Raw genomic sequence first — 19,635 nt, forward strand, 5'->3', positions numbered from 1 at the left:
AACAAAATCTTGGGAATATGAAGTGTCAAAGAATTAAGAATCGTGTTCTTGAGAGATTTATCTATATGGATGTTGAAATAACTGAATTACAAGAGATGTTTTAATGAGGTGCAAAATCTTCAAGGATGCCTTCTGGCCATAAAGGTTTACCATTGACAAGAAAACACAGGAATGCCAGCCAGGACATGGTCTCCTAACCTCCCACTTCTCAGACTACTTTCTCTGAAGCATAAGGTCCCAATGGACTTTCCAGAAGAATCAGGTAGGATTAACAAAGATTTCCTCCTATGGGAAAGGCCTGCTAGGCAGTGAGCAAGACAAGTGCCTGCCCAGGGCCTGTCATCAAACCCCAGGTGGAAAGAATTCCCAGCAACCCCTGCCTGCACTCCATAGAAATGGTACTCATGTTGTCTCATGGCCATATCAGGGATGAAGAAAAGCACTACTGGCCTTCTGCAAAGGTGGGAATAGAATTTATTTTCAAAAAAAACCATTTAAGGCTATAAAACTAAGTAAAAATAGCCTTGATACACACATGTGGTTAAGAACCACATTTTATCCATGTGGAGACTAACAACACAATTGCTTGGGCTGCCTGGTCAATATGTCTTTGTGTGGAACTGGGAAATTACCCCCAAAGGTTTCTCTATGCATTTGAACTTATCAGAAATGTACCACTGCCTAGAAAGTCCATTGCGATAGCAGTCACTTTAGAAATTCACCCCAGTAGGTTCCATTCCCAATCTGTTGTATAAGTCAGTTCAGCGCAGTGAAGCTCTTCTGCTGAACTCGTTTAAAGGCTCAGCGAGGCTATGTCACATCTCCTCAGCGCCCACCTGCAACTGTCCTTGTCATGATCCTAGTAATCAGCTACAATAACATAACAATAACAATTGTAATAACAATAACATCTAGAGGCATATTTCTATCATGTCATATGTCATTTTCCATTTAATTCAAGTTTGAATTGCTCTTTCTTGTGAAGCAGTCTGAGAACACACAAGTTTTTGAAATGATACAATGTTGAGTAAAGGGTTAACAAATTTCTCCTTTCTTCTACTTTATGGAATCTGACCTTGGGTTAACTTTCTAGCCTGGAAACCTGATAAAAGTGGAATGTCAGCTGGGTTACTGAGCAATACTGCATATGGTAAAAATTACCTCTGTTTGGGCATTGCCTCTGACCCAGGAGGGTAGAATGAACGGAAAATACCAGTTTGGGAGGCATAGCTTTGGACTTCCTGAAATGTGATGATTCCTGCAACTCACATGTTCCCTGTGGAGGCCTGGAAACTTTCCTGTGGAGCTGGTGTTTTAAGATATACTGGTTCCTAAATGGCAATATTTCCTTCTTTTTAAAGGCTGAATAATATTTCAGTCTGTGTGTGTGTGTGTGTGTGTAACACATTTCTGTTGTTGTTTTTTAAATTTTAAATTTTATTTATTTTTTTATACAGCAGGTTCTTATCAGTCATCAATTTTAAACACATCAGTGTATACATGGCAATCCCAATCGCCCAATTCATCACACCACCACCACCACCCCTCCACGGCTTTCCCCCCTTGGTGTCCATATGTTTGTTCTCTACATCTGTGTCTCAACTTCTGCCCTGCAAACCAGTTCATCTGTACCATTTTTCTAGGTTCCACATACATGCGTTAATATACGATATTTGTTTTTCTCTTTCTGACTTACTTTACTCTGTATGACAGTCTCTAGATCCATCCACGTCTCAACAAATGTCCCAATTTCGTTCCTTTTTATGGCTGAGTAATATTCCATTGTATATGTGTACCACATCTTCTTTATCCATTTGTCTGTTGATGGGCATTTAGGTTGCTTCCATGACCTGGCTATTGTAAATAGTGCTGCAATGAACATTGGGGTGCATGTGTCTTTTTGAATTATGGTTTTCTCTGGGTATATGCTCAGTAGTGGGATTGCTAGATCATATGGTAATTCTATTTTTAGTTTTTTAAGGAACCTCCATACTGTTCTCCAGAGTGGCTGTATCAATTTACATTCCCACCAGCAGTGCAAGAAGGTTCCCTTTTCTCCACACCCTCTCCAGCATTTGTTGTTTGTAGATTTTCTGATAATGCCTATTCTGACTGGTGTGAAGTGATGCCTCATTGTAGTTTTGATTTGCATTTCTCTAATAATTAGTGATGTTGAGCAGCTTTTCATGTGCTTCTTGGCCATCTGTATGACTTCCTTGGAGAAATGTCTATATTTAGGTCTTCTGCCCATTTTTGGATTGGGTTGTTTGTTTTTTTAATATTGAGCTGCATGAGCTGTTTATATGTTTTGGAGATTAATCCTTTGTCCGTTGATTCATTTGCAAATATTTTCTCCCATTGTGAGGGTTGTCTTTTCATCTTGTTTATGGTTTCCTTTGCTGTGCAAAAGCTTTGAAGTTTCATTAGGTCCCATTTGTTAATTTTTGTTTTTATTTCCATTACTCTAGGAGGTGGATCAAAAAAGATCCTGCTGTGATTTATGTCAAAGAGTGTTCTTCCTATGTTTTCCTCTAAGAATTTTATAGTGTCCAGTCTTACATTTAGGTCTCGAATCCATTTTGAGTTTATTTTTGTGTATGGTGTTAGGGAGTGTTCTAATTTCATTCTTTTACATGTAGCTGTCCAGTTTTCCCAGCACCACTTATTGAAGAGACTGTCTTTTCTCCATTGTATATCTTTGCCTCCTTTGTCATAGATTAGTTGACCATAGGTGCGTGGGTTTATCTCTGGGCTTTCTATCTTGTTCCATTGATCTACATTTCTGTTTTTGTGCCAGTACCATATTGTCTTGATTACTGTAGCTTTGTAGTATAGTCTGATGTCAGGGAGTCTGATTCCTCCAGCTCTGTTTTTTTACCTCAAGACTGCTTTGGCTATTCAGGGTCTTTCGTGTCTCCATACAAATTTTAAGATTTTTTTATTCTAGTTCCGTAAAAAATGCCATTGGTAATTTGATAGGGATTGCATTGAATCTGTAGATTGTTTGGGGTAGTATAATCATTTTCACAATATTGATTCTTCCAATCCAAGAACATGGTATATCTCTCCATCTGTTGGTATCATCTTTAATTTCTTTCACTAGTGTCTTATAGTTTTCTGCATACAGGTCTTTTGTCTCCCTAGGTAGGTTTATTCCTAGGTATTTTGTTCTTTATGTTGCAATGGTAAATGGGAGTGATTCCTTAATTTCTCTTTCAGATTTTTCATCATTAGTGTGTAGGAATGCAAGAGATTCCTGTGCATTAATTTTGCATCCTGCAACTTTACCAAATTCATTGATAAGCTCTAGTAGTTTTTTGGTGACATCTTTAGGATTCTCTATGTATAGTATCACGTCATCTGCAGACAGTGATAGTTTTACTTCTTCTTTTCCAATTTGTATTCCTTTTATTTCTTTTTCTTCTCTGATTGCCGTGGCTAGGACTTCCAAAACTATGTTGAATTATAGTGGTGAGAGTGGACATCCTTGTCTTGTTCCTGATCTTAGAGGAAATGCTTTCAGTTTTTCACCACTGAGAATGATGTTTGCTGTGGGTTTGTCATATATGGCCTTTATTATGTTGAGGTAGCTTCCCTCTAAGCCCACTTTCTGGAGAGTTTTTATCATAAATGGGTGTTGAATTTTGTCAAAAGCTTTTTCTGCATCTATTGAGATGATCATATGGATTTTATTCTTCAATTTGTTAATATGATGTATCACATTGATTGATTTGCGTATATTGAAGAATCCTTGCATCCCTGGGATAAATCCCACTTGATCATGGTATATGATCCTTTTAATGTGTTGTTGGATTCTATTTGCTAGAATTTTGTTGAGGATTTTGGCATCTATGTTCATCAGTGATATTCCACTGTAATGTTCTTTTTTTGTATTATCTTTGTCTGGTTTTGGTATCAGGGTGATGGTGGCCTCATAGAACGAGTTTGGGTGTGTTACTTCCTCTGCAATTTTTTGGAAGAGTTTGAGAAGGATGGGTGTTAGCTCTTCTCTAAATGTTTGATAGAATTCACCTGTGAAGCCATCTGGTCCTGGACTTTTGTTTGTTGGAAGATTTTTAATCACAGTTTCAATTTCATTACTTGTGATTGGTCTGTTTATATTTTCTATTTCTTCCTGGTTCAGTCTTGGAAGGTTATACCTTTCTAAGAATTTGTCCATTTCTTCCAGGTTGTCCATTTTATTGGCATAGAGTTGCTTGTACTCATCTCTTAGGATGCTTTGCATTTCTGCAGTGTCTGTTGTAACTTCTCCTCTTTCATTTCTAATTTTATTGATTTGAGTCCTCTCCCTCTTTTTCTTGATGAGTCTGACTAATGGTTTATCAATTCTGTTTATCTTCTCAAAGAACCAGCTTTTAGTTTTATTGATCTTTGCTATTGTTTTCTGTTTCTATTTCATTTATTTGTGCCCTTCTTTTATGATTTCTTTCCTTCTGCTAACTTTGGGTTTTGTTTGTTCTTCTCTAGTTCCTTTAGGTGTAAGGTTAGATTGTTTATTTGAGATTTTTCTTGTTTCTTGAGGTAACTTGTATAGCTATAAACTTCCCTCTTAGAACTGCTTTTGCTGCATCGCATAGGTTTTGGATCGTCGTGCTTTCATTGTCATTTGTCTCTAGGTTTTTTTTGATTTCCTCTTTGATTTTTTCAGTGATCTCTTGGTTATTTAGTAACATATTGTTTAGCCTCCATATGTTTGTGTTTTTTACATTTTTTTCCATGTAATTCATTTCTTTTTTTTTTTTTTAAACTAACTTTTTTTTTTAATTTATTTTTATTTACTTTTTTTGGCTGTGTTGGGTCTTTGTTTCTGTGCGAGGGCTTTCTCTCTAGTTGTGGCAAGTGGGGGCCACTCTTCATCACGGTGCGCGGGCCTCTCACTATCGCGGCCTCTCTTGTTGCGGAGCACAGGCTCCAGACGCGCAGGCTCAGTAATTGTGGCTCACGGGCCTAGTTGCTCCGCGGCATGTGGGATCTTCCCAGACCAGGGCACGAACCCGTGTCCCCTGCATTAGCAGGCAGATTCTCAACCACTGCGCCACCAGGGAAGCCCCCATGTAATTCATTTCTAATCTCATAGCGTTATGGTCAGAAAAGATGCTTGATATGATTTCAATTTTCTTAAATTTACTGAGGCTTGATTTGTGACCCAAGATGTGATCTATCCTGGAGAATGTTCTGTGCACACTTGAGAAGAAAGTGTAATCTGCTGTTTCTGGATGGAATGTCCTATAAATATCAGTTAAATGTATCTGGTCTATTGTGTCATTTAAACCTTCTGTTTCCTTATTTATTTTCATTTTGGATGATCTGTCCATTGGAGTAAGTGAGGTGTTAAAGTCCCCCACTATTATTGTGTTACTGTCAATTTCCTCTTTTATAGCTGTTAGCAGTTGCTTTATGTATTGAGGTGCTCCTATGTTGGGTGCATATATATTTATAATTGTTATATCTTCTTCTTGGATTGATCCCTTGATCATTATGTAGTGTCTTTCCTTGTTTCTTGTAACATTCTTTATTTTAAAGTCTATTTTATCTGATATGAATATTGCTCTTCCAGCTTTCTTTTGATTTTCCTTTGCATGGAATATCTTTTTTCATCCCCTCACTTTCAGTCTGTATGTGTCCCTAGGTCTAAAGTGGGTCTCTTGTAGACAGCATATATATGGGTCTTGTTTTTGTATCCATTCAGCAAGCCTGTGTCTTTTGGTTGGAGCATTTAATCCATTCACGTTTAAGGTAATTATCGATATGTATGTTCCTATGACCATATTCTTAATTGTTTTGGGTTTTTTTTTTTTTTTTTTTTTTTTTAAAGGATTTTCTTATTTATTTATTTATTTATTTATTTATTTATTTTTGGCTGTGTTGGGTCTTCGGTTCGTGCGAGGGCTTTCTCCAGTTGCGGCAAGCGGGGGCCACTCTTCATCGCGGTGCGGGGACCGCTCTTCATCGCGGTGCGCGGGCCTTTCTCTATCACGGCCCCTCCCGTCGCGGGGCACAGGCTCCAGACGCGCAGGCTCAGCAATTGTGGCTCACGGGCCCAGCTGCTCCGTGGCATGTGGGATCTTCCCAGACCAGGGCTCGAACCCGTGTCCCCTGCATTAGCAGGCAGACTCCCAACCACTGCGCCACCAGGGAAGCCCTTGGGTTTGTTTTTGTAGGTCCTTTTCTTCTCTTGTGTTTCCCACTTAGAGAAGTTCCTTTAGCATTTGTTGTAGAGCTGGTTTGGTGGTGCTGAATTCTCTTAGCTTTTGCTTGTCTGTAAAGCTTTTGATTTCTCCATCGAATCTGAATGAAATCCTTGCCAGGCAGAGTAATCTTGGTTGTAGGTTCTTCCCTTTCATCAGTTTAAGTATATCATGCCACTGCCTTCTGGCTTGTAGAGTTTTTGCTGAGAAATCAGCTGTTAACCTTATGGGAGTTCCCTTGTATGTTATTTGTCATTTTTCCCTTGCTGCTTTCAACAATTTTTCTTTGTCTTTAATTTTTGGCAACTTGATTACTATGTGTCTTGGTGTGTTTCTCCTTGGGTTTATCCTGTATGGGACTCTCTGCGCTTCCTGGACTTGGGTGGCTATTTCCTTTCCCATGTTAGGGAAGTTTTCGACTATAATCTCTTCAAATATTTTCTCTGGTCCTTTCTCTCTCTCTTCTCCTTCTGGGACCCCTGTAATGCAAATGTTGTCGCGTTTAATATTGTCCCAGAGGTTTCTTAGGCTGTCTTCATTTCTTTTCATTCTTTTTTCTTTAGTCTGTTCCGCAGCAGTGAATTCCACCATTCTGTCTTCCAGGTCACTTATCTGTTCTTCTGCCTCAGTTATTCTGCTATTGATTCTTTCTAGTGTAGTTTTCATTGCAGTTATTGTATTGTTCATCTCTGTTTGTTTGTTCTTTAATTCTTCTAGGTCTTTGTTAAACATTTCTTGCATCTTCTTGATCTTTGCCTCCATTCTTTTTCCGAGGTCCTGGATCATCTTCACTATCATTATTCTGAATTCTTTTTCGGAAGGTTGCCTATCTCCACTTCATTTAGTTGTTTTTCTGGGTTTTTTTTCTTGTTCCTTTATCTGGTACATAGCCCTCTGCCTTTTCATATTGTCTATCTCTCTGTGAATGTGGTTTTTGTTTCCCAGGCTGCAGGATTGTAGTTCTTCTTGCTTCTGCTGTCTGCCCTCTAACACATTTTCTTTATCCATTTAGCAGTAAGCAGATACTTAGGTTGTTTCCATATCTTGGCTATTGTGAATGATGCTGCAATGAACATAGTGGTGCAGATATTTTTTCAAGTTAATGTTTTCATTTTCTTTGGATAAATGCCCAGAAGTGGAATTTTTGGATTGTATGGTAGTTCTGTTTTTAATTTTTTGAGGAACCTCCATACTGTTTTCTATAGTGGCTGCACAAATTTACATTCCCACCAACAATACCAGGGTTCCCTTTTCTCCACATCCTCACCAAGCTTATTATCTTTTAACTTTTTGATAATAGTCATTCTAAAAGGTGTGGGGTAATATCTCATTGATTTTCATTTCTCTGATGATTAGAGATGTTGAGCATCTTTTCATACCACTGAACTATACACTTAAAATGATTAAGATAGTCAATTTTATGACTATCTTAATAAAATAGTAGATCAATTTTATGATCTACCAAGAAAATAGATCTCAAAACATAAGAAATAAATCACAATGACTTTCTTAAAAAATATATATGGTTTCTGTTAGGGGTGTGGGGCTTCTGAGGGCTTCACTTCTAAGCCACTTCTGCACCTACTTGTGAAGATCTAGCTCTGTCATACCTTAACTATCACTTGGGGGCAGAGAATAGCTCGTGGGCTTCTGCGTGGACTGCTGTCAGGTCTCCTTCCCCTGCAGAAAAAATGCTTGTTGCTACCTAGATGGCAGGCTATGTTTCATTTCCTTCTGTTCCTCAAAATAAAGCCAGGAGCAAGTGTGGCTATGGTAGTCCTGTGAATTGGAAGTATAGTTGAACTAAGAAGATCCCCAGAGTGCACCTTTCACCAATCTATCTTTTATAAATATTTATACATGTCACTCAGTATTCTGATATTGTGCAACTAAGGACAGATGTTTTTTTAAAAGTAAATTGAATGCTAGAAGCTGACATAAGATGATAACAATCATTAATAACTTTGGATTTCAAAATTTTTAAGTTTATTGGAATACTCTGTCTCATGTTTTATAAAGCTATAAATTTTAGCTTTCTAAATACAAAAAGAAATCATCATTTTCTGATGAAATTACTCCTTAACCTCTCGTATATATTTGTTTTTCATGTAGGATTTTGATTAAAACAAAATCATTTTTAGTTTTGGTAAGTAGTTAAAGTAATTAAACAAGGAGGGAATTGGACTGGGATGGCTGTAATGCTTTGGCAGCCTACATAAGCAAACCAAAACCTAAGAAAAGGTCATTGCACTTGAATCCAAGAAAACAAAACTTAAGAACAACCAGTAACAAGCAGCCAACTAGGCTTTCCCAAATAACCAACTTCTTAGGCTATAGCCAATCAGATAATTTATTTGCTTTGCTTCTACATCTTCTTCAAAAAAGCCTCTCCCCTATCTTCTGTCAACTGAGCACTCTTAACTACTTTCGGTTTGGTGCTACCCTATTCAAATCAATGTTTCCTCAAATAAACTCTTATAAAATGTAATTTGTCTCAGTTTACTTTCAACAATTCAAACATCCAATGCTCTGTTTCAGTCACATATAAGATGTTCCAGTCCCTGCTTGCATATTGACAGTATCAGGGTGCTCAACACCCAGAAGGCAGGATACCCTAATGCCCACATTGTCAGTACCTGAGTGCCAGCTCTGGACTGTACTGAGAAGTGTGGCCTGGCTCTGCTGCTACTGGAATATTTGGTGATTTCACTCTAAAATATCCCTTCTAATGTTGCTGGTTCAGAAGCAGAAAGGGAAGCTTAATAATGTTATGTAAGAAGTTCCAAATGGAATATTTTTCTGCCAAATGTGGCAAGAGATGTGTGTGTGTGTGTGTGTGTGTGCACACATTTGTGTCCATTTTCAGCCCCTTCCCTACAAGTTACCTCTTCATTAATGAGTATAATGGGTGCATTCTATTATTCTTCCCATGGCCACTCCATAGCTGAGACCTCTGATGAAGACCACAGCATAGACCGGAATGGAGATGCTGGCTAAGCTTCTGGGTTAACAAAAGTGGGGAGAGAAACCACTCTTAGCAAGGGAGCAGGATCAGAATCAAAATATTGCAAACGGGGCTTCCCTGGTGGCGCAGTGGTTGAGAATCTGCCTGCCAATGCAGGGGACACGGGTTCGAGCCCTGGTATAGGAAGATCCCACATGCCGCGGAGCAACTAGGCCCGTGAGCCCCAACGACTGAGCCTGCGCATCTGGAGCCCGTGCTCCGCAACAAGAGAGGCCGCAACATTGAGAGGCCCGTGCACCACGATGAAGAGTGGCCCCCGCTCGCCGCAACTAGAGAAAGCCCTCGCACAGAAACGAAGACCCAACACACCCAAAAATAAATAAATAATTTTATTTTTTTAAAAAAATTGCAAACGTAAGAGGGAAACAAACCATCCATGCTAATACAGTTGATAAAGATGCTGTTGTTGAAGACCTGGAACTAAGCATGGGCATAAGCAGGTACAGAGGTTAAGGGACCATTATCAAGAAGGCCACGTTTAAGGGTAGATATGAGTGGACAAGAATGGTAGAGGGCACAGAAAAGAATCAGCTGGCTGAAGGCCTCCAGGAATGAGTGAATTCCTGTGCTCACAAGCTCAAGGCTTCCTGCCCTCATCTCTCCATTCCAAGGTGACCTTATGGCTCCTGAGAGAAGAGGGACTGGAGGTTGCCTTAGAGCTCACAGGCAGCCTTTAGAGGAGGGGTCACTGCTGCTGGTGGTCACTGTGTAGAGACGTCCCAGGGACAGGCCTCATGCATTCTTCAGAATTCTGTAGTTTCTTCACCCAGTCCTGCCTGAGGAAATCCTCCCATGCATAGAAATATTATAATACAAGCCAGATTGCTTAAAACAAAAGAAATTTATTTGCTCACATTTCTCGAGTCCAGAAGCCTGAAATGAAGGTGTCTGTAGCTCTGCAGTCATTTCAGAGGCTCTAGTGGAGAATGTGTTTCAGGTGTCTTCTAACTTCTGGTGGCTGCAGACATTCATTGGTTCGTGGCTGCAGACTCTAATCTCTGCTCTGTGGACATGTTGCTTCTTCCTCTTCTGTGTGTCTTCTCCTCTGTGTGTCTATCTTCAAACTCCCTCTGTTTTTCTCTTATAAGGATACATGTGATTACATGTAGGGCCTACCCAGAAAATGCAAGATGATCTCCTCTCAAGAGCTTTAACTTAATCACATCACATATGAGGTACTATTCACTCTTTTCCCATATAAGGTAACATTCTCAGGTTCCAAGGATTAGGGCGTGGATATATCTTTGAGAGCCATAATTCAGCTCACTTCAGTACTTATCACATGAAATTGTCCAGACTGAGTGGACTCAAACTGAAAATTACTATTCAGATTTTGGTGCCCTGAGGGAGGGCCTGAGAGAGTCCCTTCTCAGGACAGACATTAACTATCTTGACCTTCCTGATACATGTGGAACTCAAAGAGTGTGAGATGGGACTACACACAGTTTATGTCCTTTCATGACAAACCTCCACACACTTTTCTCTTCTCTTTCCATCAGGCACTGCTGGGTACCAAATGATGCGGTGCACACGGGTCCCAACCATGTTGAGGAACTTTCTGGATGTGGGGCCACTCCAGTCTCAGTCCCAAGTAAGTATGAGTGTTAACCTTCTTCAAGAAGCTGATGATGTCTGTGTTCTCCTCTACGTTCACAAGGTGGCAATGGTAGTACCAACACGGACACACAGTTCTCACTGGGCTGCCAAACAACTGCCTCTTGCTGGCAAAGGCCCTATTTCCCACCATGACCATGTAATCCTGCAAGGTCAGAGCTGGAGAACACAGGGGCCAAAGTTTGGGTTTTGATCAGGGTCTGTGGGTGTCTATGCATCTATGTGTGCATGTGTATGCATCTTTGTTGTATATGTGTGTTTGTCTCCTTGAGTGTTTCTTGGGTGCGTGTGTGTGTGTGTGTAAGGGTCTGCCTAATCATTTTTTGTGTGTGTCATGCTGTCTTTCCTTGTGAGTTTGGCCACCTGTCCTCATCAGCGTCTTCTGTGACTCCTCCTTTGGCATCTCTGAGTGATGCTAAGTTGAGTGGGACATGAAACAGAAGACCCTGTAGAGACAGCTCTGAAAGGAAGGTCCTGTCTACAACATAGTGCTGACCAGAAACTGGGAGAAAAAAATGAGAGTAGTCATCTGAATCTATTTGTGACCCTGGGGTATGAAATAACATATGGAGAATATGCTTGATGAAATGAGTTTGGAGTAAGCTCTGAATTTGCAGCTTCCTAAAGCTACCTCATAGTAACTGTGTGCCCTCTGCAAGTATCCCAACCCATCAGGTTGTCCTTTCCTCATCTGTAAAGTAATGTTATATGAGGGCATGGTACAAAGCTCCTGAGGACAAAATGTGATACATAATAGGTGCTCAGAAACCTCTTCTACCTCTGCTGAGATAGAATTTTTCTCACTTTTTGTCCCTTCCTGATTCTTTCCTTTATAAAGATTTAAATTATGTGGCATCCAAGCTGTGAACACCTCTGGCTCTTTCCTGGTCCTCTCCCAGTGGACTCCCCACTACCTACTCTGTTTACAGTGGCCGAGTCCTGCTGTGGGCTACATGGACTCCCTGGACCCCAGAGCTTCCCTTCACCTCTTGTTAAAAGCCTAAGGTTTGCCTGAGGGTGACCTGCAGCTTCTTGTCCAGACCTTTAGTCCTATGAAAACATCCTCATGTGGGGTCAAAGTCAAAGCCACCATTATCCTGGTGGGCACTGGCAGGTCCTAGCCCTTGAATCACATGGTCTCCAGTAACCCACTCCCTTCTCATGGATCCCCAGGTAGGGAGGTACCCTGACTGTGGTCAGACCTGTGAGCCCAGGCCCAGGGGTGACTGTTTCTGGAGGTCCTGGAAAGCATCTGACAGCGTCTCCTGCCATATGACAAAGATAAATAACTCACTGAATATCTCACTGTTTCTCTCTCTCTCTCTCTCTCTCTCTCTTTCTCTCTGTCCCTCCCTCCCTCTCTCCCACCAGAAGATTGAAACTCAGGATGCTGTTCACCAGGTTACACTCCAGTCTACTGTCATGTTGACACTAGAAGTATCCTGAGTTGCTAGGTGTATTAGTTTCCTAGGGTTGCCATAATAAATTACATAAAGTGGGTAGCTTAAAACAACAGAAATTTCTTCCCTCACAGTTCTAGAGGCTAGAAGTCTGAAGTCAAGGCATTGGTAGGACTGGTTCCTTCTGTAGGTGCTGAGGAAGAATCTCTTCCATGCCTCTTTTCTAGTTTCTAATGGTTGTTAGCAATCCTTGGCATTCTTTAGCTTGTAGATGTATCACTCTATCCCCTGTTGTCACATGACATTCTCCCTTGTGTGTGTCTGTTTCTCTATGCCCCAAATTTTCTCTTCTTATAAAGAGACCAATCAGTGGATTGGGGCCCACCCTAATCAAGTATTGCCTCATCCTAACTTTATTACATCTGCAAAGACCTATTTTCCAAATAAGGTTACATACATAGGTCCGGGGGTTAGGACTTGAACATGTCTTTTTGGGGGACACAATTCAACTCACAACATCAGGGAATGGGAATCACTGGCCGAGGACACAAAGAACATCCTGTCCTTGGCTTCATTTCTTACCCTTTGGTCCCTGAGCACCCCGCCATTTTTGCTTTTTTCATTATTGAGTTGTAGGAGTTGTTTCTGTATTCTGGGTATTCTTTGAGATATATGTTTTGCAGATATTTTCTCCAGGCCATGCCTGGAGAATATATGTTTTCTTAATTTTTGAGAAATTAAATTAATCTTTAATTTTGATGAGATGGAATTTATGATGTTTTCCTTTAATGATTATTGATTTCTCTGATCTTTCTAAGAAAGTTTGCCTAACCCCAAGTCACAGAGAGTATCTGTTCAGTATAAACCAGGATTCTTTTCAGGTATTATGCAATAAAACTTAAACAGGAGAGAGGGAGATGAGGGAAAGAGAGAGAGAGGGAAAGAGAGAGAGAAGGAAAGAGAGAGAGAGAAAAAATGCAAACAGAAAACAATATGACAGAAAAGAACATTTCTGATGTCAAATGAGGCTTTGATAAGCTGTAAGACGGCAGATTTGGAGAGATCCCATGGCAGAAAGCTTGCAGGTCCTCCCCAAGGGCTCTGGAAGCACAGGCTTCAGAAGCCTCCGCAGCGGGAGTAACAGTTCAGGTCCCTGAGAATAATTGTCCAGCAGACACCAGCATGGACTCAAGGGAGCCTCACCAAGGTGAGAGGCCTCACAGGCTTAGAGCATAATGGAAGGGGAGGGAGCAGCAGTGGTTCCAAGGCACCGGGCTGTGGTAGGTATGGGATCTGCAAGGTGGGAACTGAGAGAAAGGCGGCCATTGCATCTAAGGATGAAGCCATGAACTCTACTGGGAGGGTTGCCCCATGTTTTGTGTGGGATGTCCTGCCCTCTAGAGGGAGTAGAGGCTGCTCACGGGAAGACCCCATGCCACATTTTGCACTGAAAAGAGAAAGTTGAGATTAGGAGATTTCAAATATGGGTGAAGGGTTATACAGGGAGGGTGTGGTCACAGGAAAATAAAGGCTAGGATCTCAGGACCTAACATGTTAACTTTTCTCAAATGTCACAGCATCTCAAAAGCCACTCCCTGAGAGAAAAGGCAGTATTTGAAGCTTTGTCCCTGAGAAATAGGAACTCTGATAAAAATGACTGAAAAATGGGAAAATTTCCCCAAATGTGTTTAAATTCAGTGTGGCCTAAGCACTGTCACTGATTGTCACCATGGTGAAAATGGGTTTGAGAGGGTTTTTCTTTTCTGTTTTTTGTATGCTTCTGCGCCAGTTGCTGCTTCTATGTGGAGTTCTTTCATATTCATGGATGTGGCTTGTGACCTTTTTGTAAGTCATTCCAACCCCTCAAAGCATGGAATTGTGGAGTGGGGGTGGGGCGGCGGTTTGGGGTGTCACGAGTCCTGACTTACAGCGGCTGGAGGAGCCACATCCACTTAAAGGGCAGGCGGTCTAGGCTGGTCTGCTGAAGAAGGGCTCAGGCTCCACAAGATGTCAGTGACACCCTTCTGGCTCAGCCTGAGCAAAATCAGAAAATGAAAAATGGGATCATCAGGAAAAATTAAAATAAAATTTTCAGTCTTGAATTACTACAGGGGGATAGGGACTTCATCTTTAGACAGTTTGCCTTGTGAACTCAATTCTCTGAAGGGTCTAAGAAAAGTCGTTTATTTTAAGTTTGTTTAGCTTTTTTTGCTGTTGTTATGAGAATGGGGGGTTTGACTTTCAAATCCATCACATGTTGGAGCTGAAACAAGAAGTCTGAACATATTTTTTATATTATCCAAATGCTATCTTTCCTGTAAACATAGTAAAGAAAGAGTCAGGCAACGGGCAGAGAGAAGGTAGAACTAGGGGTCCTCTCAGATGTATTCTTTTTTTTTTTTAATATTTATTTTATTGATTTATTTATTTGGCTGTGACGGGTCTTAGGTGCAGCACACGGGATCTTCGTTGCTGAGTGAGGAATCTTTGTTGTGGCATGCGGGATCTCTTTTTTTTTTAGTTGCAGCACGTGGGATCTTTAGTTGCAGCATGCGGGATCTTTAGTTGTGGCATGTAAACTCTTAGTTGCGGCATGTGGGATCTAGTTCCCTGATCAGGGATCGATCCTATTAATACCTGAGACTGGCAGAAAAGCTATGGAATTAGGCTGGGAAGATGTCATTTAGGGGAGCTCTCGACCCAAAGAGAAAGAAAGGCTCAACAGAACACAAGTGTTTAGAGTAAATGGAAAAATAAATCCATTTTAGTTTTGTACCTTAGATAACACTACTCAAACAAAAATTAACAGCCTAATTAAATTAGATAATTAATGTACTACACATAATGTAGGGCCTAACTCATAGTAAACATTTAAAAACTTGTTATTAGTACTACTAGTACTGCTGCTGCTATTATTACTATTATTATTTTGTAGTTATTGTTGTTAGTGATTATTATTAGTGGTTGGGTCTGAACCAGAAACTCTTAGACCACTATCAGTCTCTTCTCACTTTTCACTTCCACATCTCATCATTCTCAATCCATTCTTCTCATTGTCTCTGATTCCCCTCAAAGGGGCAACTCAATACTGGGTATGGAAAATTGATATAGATTTATCTTTCAAACCAGACTGTCGACCTATGAGATGAGCAAAGGGACAGGAGGGCCTGAGGGTCATGGTCCCTCAGGCAGAGTATTCGCAGACAGCCAAAAAGGAGGCAGAACAGGTGATGTCATTCCATGTGCCGTCCACCAGGAGTGTCACACAGTGTTCCTCAGAACCAGCGTTATTGCGCTCACCATCATGCCAATTTTGATAGGTCACCCTCTTTCCTGTCAGATCCACAGACTGGCCATCAGTCTCCTCATTTGTGATGCCCAGGAAGGCCTCTCCACTGGCTATATCCTGGATGACCTTGTTTTCTTCAGCATTCGTAGGGATCGCCACAGAGGCCTGGAACTGGGCACACAGTCTTCACTTCATCAAAGGTCATCTTTTCACCATTGGTAAAATAAAACTTTTTCCCAACTTTTTTGCCCAAAGAGAAGATCAGCCCTAAAATGGGAAAATATAGGTGACACCGGCTTGTCTCTAAGTCCAGCTCAAGATATTTTTCTGCATAAAGCCTTCTACAGTAGAGTTGCCACATAAAATACAATATGTCCAGTTATATTTGAATTATAGATAAACAATGAAATTCTTTTTAGTATAAGTGTCTCACATGCAATTTTTAGGACATACTTATACTAAAAAAAAATTAGTTGTTGTTTACCTGAAATTCAAGTTTAACTGGGTGTCCTATATTTTTCTTTGTTAAATCTAGCAGCCCTAATCTGAAGAAACAGAATGGAACAAAGGCCTTTGTCTTTTTGGACCAGAATTCTAGAATACATATAATTGGAATTCTAAGTTTTACCCCAATATTAACTTAAAAATAAATTTAAATGTCTGAGAATATTTGTCCTAGGCCAGGAAACAGGTTAAGCCTCATTGCCAGTTCTCAGCAACAGCATAACAAAGGGAAAGAGGCATAGGTCCCATTTTCAGTGACACATATGTACACTGATAGTAAAGATACAGGATCAGGGTCTCTGGTATCAGACTGACTTCAATTTATAAACTGCCTCTGCCACTTATTAGCTCTGTGCATTTGAGCAAATTATGTAATTTTCCTTTGCTTCCGTTTCTACCAAAAGGTTGTTGTGAGGATTTCATGAGGTCAGAATATGAAAAACACCTATCCAGGTACTAGAAAATTACATGTATTCAATAAATATTTGTTGCCTTCCACTTTCCCAAACTTCAAGCTGCCTGAAAAGTAAGAGAGAAGGCTTATATTTTTTGAGCTGGTCCAGTTCTGATCGCAGAGCTGCTCTTTCTGAAGTAGCCAGGCTTTACCTAGAAAATTAAAACAAAGTGAAAGAGCATTGTTGAAAAGCCATCTTAGAACTACAAGGGGGTAGGGTACCTTTTCAAACTAAAAAAAAAAAAAAAAAAAAATCAAGATAAAAGTTTCTTTTATACTGATATTTGCTCTTTGAAGGAAAATGAAAAATATTTTAAGCATAAAGAAGCATAAAGAAGGAAAAGTATCTCTATTTCCATCCAGCCCAAAACATCACTCATCTGTTGAATGTATGTAAAGACACTTTACACACGCATACACACCCACACGCACATACATACACTCCCTGTTGACCTAGCATTATAGCACTCCACACGCCAAGCTATTCACTAATTGGTTTTTTCACCAAACAAATAGCTCTATCATGGGTAAACTTGTGGAATAAAATAATTGAGGAATTATTATGAGCTGGTGAATATTGACTATAAAGATTGCAGGGTTTTGTCTTTGGGGAAGTTTTGTTTTTGTTACTCTTTGTTTTGTTTTTCCCTGAGTTTGTTCTGTTAATCAGTAAACCAGGATTTTTGTGAGTTGCCCATTATCCAAGAGGGGAGGGCATGAGGCAAGCTATGTGTAGTAGGTGGCAAAAATGACCTCAATGTGGTACAACTTCTCTCATTAAGAAATGGAGTTTATTTCCCCACTCCTTGAATCTGAGCGGGCCTTGTAACTTGTTTTGACCAATGGAATGTGGCAGAAGCAATAATGTGTGTGTCCTAAGCCTTCAGGAGGCCTTAAACTTCTGCTCTTCTTTTGGAAATCCTTTAATCATCTCTATGTGAATAAGCCCAGGTGAGTCAATTGGAGGATGAGATCTGTGGCTCAGCTATGCTCATCACTCCAGCTGATGGCCAAACAACAGCCAGACATGTAAGTGAGACCATTGGCCATCAGTTGACCACAGACACATGAGTGAGTCCAGCTGAGACCAGCAAAGAAATCACTTGATTCACAGATTTGTGATTTAAATAAATGGCTGTATTTTGTTTGTTTCTCATGAGGTAAGAGATAACTGGCATACCATGTATCTACCGTTGTTGTGAAAATAGGCATAACAAGCCCAACACATAGATAACCTATTTTATCCCTTTTGGACCAGAGCCTCACATTGGATTGTTCAGCTAGAGGAGAGCCTAGGCTTAGCCCCTCCAGGAGGCACCTGATGAGGGTTTGGCTCTGAAGGATTTGTGAGTCTGTATTCAGGCATTCATAGGAATCCCCTGAGGCTCTAAGTAATCTAGAGAAGCTAGAGGCTGCTGGGTCAGGAAACAGAGTTGCACATCTTCCCAGGAAGCAGCAGGAGAAGGGACATCTCCCACATGGTACTTAGAGTTGCCAGACCCTGGGGGCCTTCAGCCTAGACCTTGCTGAAGTAAATTCCTTACCCAAATCATCTCCAGGGTCTCCTTTTTGACCCACTTGTCCTGGTAACCCAGGTGGCCCTGGCATTCCTTGAGGCCCTACCTTTCCAGGAGGGCCCTGAAAGCCTCTGAGTCCTTGACCTGTTGGAGGTCAAAGGAAACGTGACAGTATTTGCGTTCCTGCTCTATTTCTCCAAAAGCATGATGCCCAATCCCTTCCCAGGAGAAAGGAGACACTGATCCAGGGCTAACATTCTGAACCGCTCTTTCTAATGACCATAGAAGGAAAGCCTCCTGTGTCCCATGAGATGGTCTGCCTTGAGGGTCAACTTCCTGAGCCGGCAGGACCACCATGTGTCACCAGTTCCTGTGTGGAAGTTTGGGATGCCAGAGTCAGAGCTGTATCTCTCTTTTGAATTATAATTTGTAGTTGAGAGAAATACAAGCTACATTAATATGACATTACCCTCCTCACATCTCCAGGCAGTTTCCTTTGGAAGATAAAGAGTCACAGAGATAGAACAGCCCAAACTGTACCTGGTTCTCCCTTTTCTCCCTTGGCACCGTCATGCCCATCTTTGCCTGGGAGGCCGTTGATTCCTGGAGAACCACAGGCAATCACAGGGCAGGTCTTTTGGACATTCTCACAGTTTTCTGTTTCTGTACACGATGCTGTCACCACAATCAGGAGAAGCAGAGGGAGTGATGGAAACAGTGACATGGTCCTCACCTTGGTGTGGAAAAAATCAAGGAAGATTATCTCATCCTGTTCAGTTAATCAACACATATTTACTGAACCTGCCCTTTTTCCTATAACCTATACTGGGCACAGGTGATATAGAGTTGGATGACCCATTCCTGGCCTCCAGACTGGGGATTTGGCAAAGTAAATCCTCCTGTGATGTTGTATTACTACTTCAACAAAGGTAGGCATAACAACTTGCATTGTCAGGGAGAAGGGGTTACCAGTGCCTGGCCTCTAGTGTTACTGCTAAAAGGCTAGGAGTATGCTCTCTGTGTCCTTTGTGAGAGCAGATAGGCATAACATTGCCAGCTCACTCACGCCTGCTGACTTGGGGAGTGAACGTGAATGGAGACCCAGCTCTCTCTGTCTCACTTGTCCCATTTGGGCCCATCTGCCACCTGCATCCCATCCTTATATCTGGACAGTCCATTGCCCTCAGTGCCAATTAACCAACATCTACTCAATGGCACGCACTAAGCTGCAGGCTAATGATCCAGAGAGGAAGAGTCACTGCTAGTTACTAACCTGGCCAGAATTAAGTTGAGTTTGTTTCCTCTTGATGTTTTATTTCCACTGTAATAGAGACTTGCCAGGGAGAGAATTTTCTCTGGAAATTTCTCACTAACTTGACCCAGGCAGGGTGCCAGATCCCTCTCTACTTCCTGGCAGGTATTCTGTGTGTCCTATGAGTCAAAACCACTGGCAATTAGAACACCTTCCTTGAATACCCTTCTCATTTCTCAAGCCTGACATTTTATGTCCTTCAAAGTCCTCTTCCAGCTGTCCCTCCCCCAGGAAACCTCAGCAGCCCAGCATCAAGGGTCTAATCCTTCTCGGCTCCCTTTGAAAACAAAGGCGCAGTCTCATTTGCTAAT

General features: G+C 41.1%; 1 protein-coding gene across 1 annotated transcript; it reads right to left on the reverse strand.

Moving 5' to 3' along the window:
• Positions 1–15,432: 15,432 nt before the first annotated feature.
• Positions 15,433–18,736, reverse strand: MBL2 (mannose binding lectin 2). The gene is given in 6 exon segments (XM_028166712.2): positions 15,433–15,721; positions 15,723–15,804; positions 16,586–16,618; positions 16,969–16,983; positions 18,040–18,156; positions 18,553–18,736. Coding segments are annotated over 6 exon segments (720 nt in total).
• Between the last annotated feature and the right edge of the window lie 899 nt (positions 18,737–19,635).

This window comes from Balaenoptera acutorostrata, chromosome 16, assembly GCF_949987535.1.
Source record: "Balaenoptera acutorostrata chromosome 16, mBalAcu1.1, whole genome shotgun sequence".
NCBI classification, from domain to species: Eukaryota; Metazoa; Chordata; class Mammalia; order Artiodactyla; family Balaenopteridae; genus Balaenoptera; species Balaenoptera acutorostrata.